The following is a 5,527-nucleotide window of genomic DNA, read 5'->3' on the forward strand; positions in this document are numbered from 1 at the left end:
TTTTAAAATAGGAATATGAAGTGGGCTTTGGTACCGAGGTACCAGCCAGTACTGAAGTTCCTATTTTAAAATCTTTTTAAAGATGCTTATAGGAATACCGTAGTAATTCCCCGAAGTCTAGCGTGACTTCAGGTGAGATGAAGTTTGACTACACGGAGCCAATACATTTTAATGCTCTATGCCATGGCATTAACACCAACGTTTTTGAATGAATCCACTTCAGATCTATGATCCGAAGCTCGATCCGCTCAAGTTTATTGATGACCTATCCTCAGGATAGGTTTTAAAAATCAGACCGGCGTGGGGTCCGACACCCGGCACCCCCACCGATCAGCTGTATGAAGAAAGGCGCTCGTGCAAGTCGCAACCGAAGCGGTATGCAGGTGTAATTACATCTCAACCATCCCATTCACTTCAATTCACTTGAAGTGAATCGGACGCTGCGTTTGCGACGGCGAACAGGTAAGCAGAGAAGTAAACCAGCTCTCGTGCGAGCGCTGTGATCTCTTCAAACACCTGATCGGTGGGGGTACTGGGTGTCAATCTGATATTGATGACCTATCCTGAGGATGGGTCATCAATATAAAAAAAAAGCGGACAACGCCTTTAATAAGTTATATGGATGTTCTTCCCAAAATGCAACCCTAATCAAGACCCTACTTTTAATAAGAGGGAAGTATCTAAAGGACAAATAGAAGCAGCCCTGATTGGTAGTTGTCTAGTTCAGAGTTATTTGGGAACAGTCAATGCCTGTTCTTTTGGATGGTTCCACGGCTGCATACAGTATATTGTGTTTCCAAGATTGTAGGATATTGATTGTTTGGAGATTTTTATTCTTTTTTTTTTTTTTTTCCTTCTTTTACATTTAGATTGTGTTTAGCAGCTGGGACCTCAGAGGTTAAATGACAAACACAACACTGCCAGCAGCCAGAAGCTGAACATTTCTACCTTCTGCAGATCTCCTGGGATGAACATGACCCAGAAGACGTCCTTGGAACTTCTGGCGTCTGATGCTACCCGGATGCACCTGGATAATGTCAGTCTCACCCAGCAGGTGGTAAGCTGACATTTTTTTCCAGGACAATCTTGTTACCTATAAAATGCACTTGCAAATTCTAGAGCCTTCTGGATTCCTGTATAGAGAGGCCTGAGTACATGGCACGGATGCATGCATGTTGCAGTATAGCTATGCCACAGTGCAGCTGGCCATCTCTGTCACACACACAGGGCGACACGTGCTGACTGTCCCCTCTCCAGTCACACATGGCTGTCTGCACCGTCACACTCATTCGGTAGGATTGAGCAGCTTTTCTGAGCTGATCTCGGTTTCTCAGCCCATTAATGTGCTGGTGCAGACTCAGACCCGCCCAGCAACCAATAGCAGCTCAGGAGAAGAGTTGGGGGGGGGGAGAGACTGCAGGCAGACTTGTGTTTACAACGGCCCCCCCAGACTGAAGTGGGGAGACAGGCAGTGAGGCAGCGTCTGGGACAGAGAGAGAGAAAGAGAGCAGAGCCAGAGACAAAGGAAGGAAGAGAAGGCAGAAGAACTGTGGGTGATAGACAGGGAAAGAACATCCTGGGCATTAGTTGGCACTGTGACCTTCACCTGCAGTGCCAGCACCTTCGCATTGCACCCTGATCTATTGAAGGCCACCTGTCCTGCATCCTTCTGGTCCTGCTAACCCTTTCAGTGCCCAGCGTCCTGTCCTTGGTACCTGCTAACCCAACACCTTCTGGACTGTCTGTAGCAGCATGGCATTTCTGTAGCAACTTGTAACTTCAAACCTTAGGATGGTGCAGCACAAGACTGTTGGGGGGAACCCAAAGACACCTGATGCTGTTCCTGGGGGGCCCAGCTGGTGTAAGACCCCTAGTGGGCACATCAAACGTCCAATGAATGCCTTCATGGTATGGTCTCAGATAGAAAGGCGGAAGCTTATGTCTCTGTGCCCCAACATGCACAACGCTGACATCTCTCGCAGCCTTGGCCAACGCTGGAAGTTACTGGAGGACACAGATAAAATCCCATACGTTCGAGAGGCAGAACGTCTGCGACTCAAACACATGGCCGACTATCCCAACTACAAATACCGACCACGCCGGCGTACTAAGGATCCAGCTAGCAGAACACGTGCCAGACTGCCCCGTACAACGTCTAGGTGCCAACCTGCTCCCTCGCCATGCCAGTCGGAAGTGAATCTGGGATCCAGCATGCACTGGGGGGAGGAAAACCCTGAGTGGGGGGGGCACAAAGGCGGCCAATCAGAAGAGACGCAGAATCGGGAGTCATCAGCACGCAGCCCAGAGGTGCCCCCCTACACCCATGCCCGCTCTTTGCCCTCTTCCCCAGAGCCAGTTGAAGATGATGAGGCCCTGGAGGAAAGTCTACCCGAACTCTGTTCAGGGTCCCTTTGCGTCCCACAAGAGAGAGAGCTTCTTCCAAGCAGCGGGTCCCATTTCGAGTTTCCAGATCACTGCACCCCCGAGGTGGTGGAGATGATATCTGGGAGTGGCCTCCTCGGAAGTGTGTCTGACCTCGTGTTCTCCTTCTGAATTGAGACCCCACGTCCCACAGAGAGGCGTCGGCAGCAGGTAACACCTCATGGAACTGTCCATCATGGACTCCTACCGGCAACAAGAAAAGGTGAACGCATGGAACACTCTCACTCTCTGCAATCTCTGAGCACTTTCCGTCCTGACTGTCTCTCCAGGCACTTATACTACAGTTTCTCAGGGTGCTCTCTGCTGTCTCTTTCAGCTTGTGGCTCACAGACAGGCTTCTCTGCTTTTGCTCACATCGCTGTCTGAATTTTTGCCTGTCTGTCTAAGCACTCTCATGCTGTCTCCTAGTGCACTCTCTCTAGCTGTCCCTCAAAAGAGTTTTCTTTCATTCCAAACTGAGCGCTCTCTCCTGTGCTGCCATCGTCTTCAGGGCTGCAATACAGACAGACACACTGTGCACATACATGTCTACACGCAAATGTACACTGCGCGTGTCGTTGTCTGTCTGTCAACCTCGCCCTGAACTCAAGACAAACTCAGAGTTAAGAGACAGGTAAGGCCATACAGACTAGTGTGTGTACAAGCCTGTCTGCCTATCTGTCTGTCTTTCTCCTAATTATCTATCCATCCATCTATCCTTTCATCTATCTGTCTATCTATCTATCTTTCTCCTAATTATCTATCCTTTCATCTATCTATCTGTCTGCCTTTCTCCTGATTATCTATCCATCCATCTATCCTTTCATCTATCTATCTGTCTATCTATCTATCTATGTCTGTCTATCCTTTCATTCATCCATCCATCCTGTTTATCTATCTGTCTGTCCATCCATCTATCTGTCCATTCATCAATCCACTGTCTGTCTTTCTGTTTGTCTGTCTATCTATCTCATATCTTTCCATCTATTTATCTGTCTATCTGTCCGTCCATCTATTTGTCTATCTATCTATCTATCTATCTATCTATCTATCATCTATCCCCTTCTTAAATCTCCTCAGGACAGTTTCTCACCCCTCTCTCTATACAATGTTAAACCTCAGGACAAGACCTCAGGACTAATTTCCCTGTAAATCAGGGGCTCAGAAACACTCCACAGACCTCAGGACCCCCTTAGGCACAGAGACCCCTCCCTATTGTCTCACTTTTATCCTCAGAAGCTCTCAGGAAACGTTATTGACCTCAGATCCCCTCATATAGCAAGGAGGGGGAAGACCAGCCACTATACAGCTCCTCACAGCCTTGACACTGTCTATATATATATATGAGTCTGGCTGCCGAGCCTCTCACGTGTCTGTACATATGTGCATTAATCTGCCTGTGTCTGCTTCACTGCATGTATATATAATGTATGTCTGCGCTGCGCCTCCAACATGCAGCAATCATCCACTCTCCACTGACATGCTGTGCAATAACCGTGCTAGTCACGTTCACACTCCTTATGTACAGTATATTTATATACCAAGGTGCATGTGCCCATATATTGGCAGGGGCAGCACAGGAAAGAGCGCCAGAACCGGAGGGGCCCAAATGCATTCCTTAGGGTGGGGTATATCTTATAACGTGGGGTACTGTATTCTTTGATTTTGGGGAATACCAATATTTTTCGGGCCTTGGGTGGGGCAAGACACTGGGATGGGCTGATTCTATAAAGCTGGGGGCTTCTATTTAGGGGTAATGGAGAGGTGAGGAATAGGGTTATCTGTTTCTTATTTCCTAGAACCGCTTCCCCCTGTCTTGTGAATTTCTCAGATTTGACTTGCTCAGGAACTCAAGATTTAATGCAGGGAATTCATATTTGATTGTAAGGACTCGGAGCCTAGACATCTGATGGGACTGACCACATTCACAAAAGAAGTCTTGTGTTCCAGAGATGCCAGCAGGGCGGAGACACTGAGCAGTTGGAAAACCGTCAGAGCTGGGGCACTGAGGGATTGGGGTTACCAACAAAGCAGTGTCATCATGTCCCATGGGATCATGCTATTTGCACATTTAGGGATTTTTCACGGAATGGAGCCAATTTATGACTTTTTATTGGTAAAAGGTAACAAAAAAAATTCCTTCCAGATCCTTGACTGTGGGTTCTGGCCAGATGGAACGGGATAAAAAAGGGGGTGGGGTGGTTAATAATTAATGGGAATGGGCGTTGGGAGGGGGGAGGGATAGATTAAGGGTTGGGGATACTGTTTGGAAGTGGAGAATCAATCATATCTGGAAATAAATAAAGCGCAATGAAAACTGTCTGTGCTGGATGATGTTAACTGGTCAATAGCCACAAAGGTGTCATGTGACTCCGGTCACCTGATACGATTGTAGTTAGATCATGACACATGACTGTGGTGGCGGTCCATAGCTTCAGTTATTTTTTAGGGAGCGCCACCATAGCACTTAAAGGTGTTTGTCTCATTTCTACAACTAAGGCATCTTTCTTGGACATGCCATAAAAGTCAGACAGGTGCAGGTCCCACCTCTGGGACCACGAAGTGATGCACATCCACCCATCATTCGCCACTGGTAAAAAGTAAAGGTGGCCACGCACAGCTGATGACCCTTCACTTCAGGGGTGCACATGCTCGGCCATTTCCGGCAGTCCCATAATGGTGAATGGAGAGGTGGCCACCTATTCGAGGCTGCTCTTCCTTCACTTTGAGGGCCCAGTTTTGGAGACAGGAGTGGGTCCCTAAGGTGTGACCCACATCTACCTGACAATTATGGCATATCCTCGCAATATCCTTTAAAGGGGTTGTCTCACTTCAGCAAATAGCATTTATCATGTAGAGATAGTTAATACAAGGCACTTACTAATGTATTGTGATTGTCCATATTGCCTCCTTTGCTGGCTGGATTAATTTTTCCATCACATTATACTTGGCTCATATCCAGGGGTTACCACCACCCCTGAATCAGCGATGGTTGTGCTTGCACACTATTGGAAAAAGCACTAGCCTATACGTACTTTTACTGTCTCGGCCACCTGAAAGGGCATCGCTTTTTCCTATAGGATACAAACACGACCACCGCTGCTGG

General features: G+C 47.6%; 1 protein-coding gene across 1 annotated transcript; it reads left to right on the forward strand.

Moving 5' to 3' along the window:
• Nucleotides 1–1,444: 1,444 nt before the first annotated feature.
• SOX12 (SRY-box transcription factor 12) lies at nt 1,445–4,586 on the forward strand. The gene is made up of 2 exons (XM_040436348.1): nt 1,445–2,644; nt 4,253–4,586. The coding sequence occupies exon 1, from the start codon at nt 1,792–1,794 to the stop codon at nt 2,551–2,553; it is 762 nt and encodes a 253-aa protein (XP_040292282.1). The 5' UTR covers nt 1,445–1,791; the 3' UTR covers nt 2,554–2,644; nt 4,253–4,586.
• The last annotated feature ends 941 nt before the right edge of the window (nt 4,587–5,527 follow it).

The sequence above is a fragment of the Bufo bufo genome, chromosome 6 (genome assembly GCF_905171765.1).
Source record: "Bufo bufo chromosome 6, aBufBuf1.1, whole genome shotgun sequence".
Classification (NCBI taxonomy): Eukaryota; Metazoa; Chordata; class Amphibia; order Anura; family Bufonidae; genus Bufo; species Bufo bufo.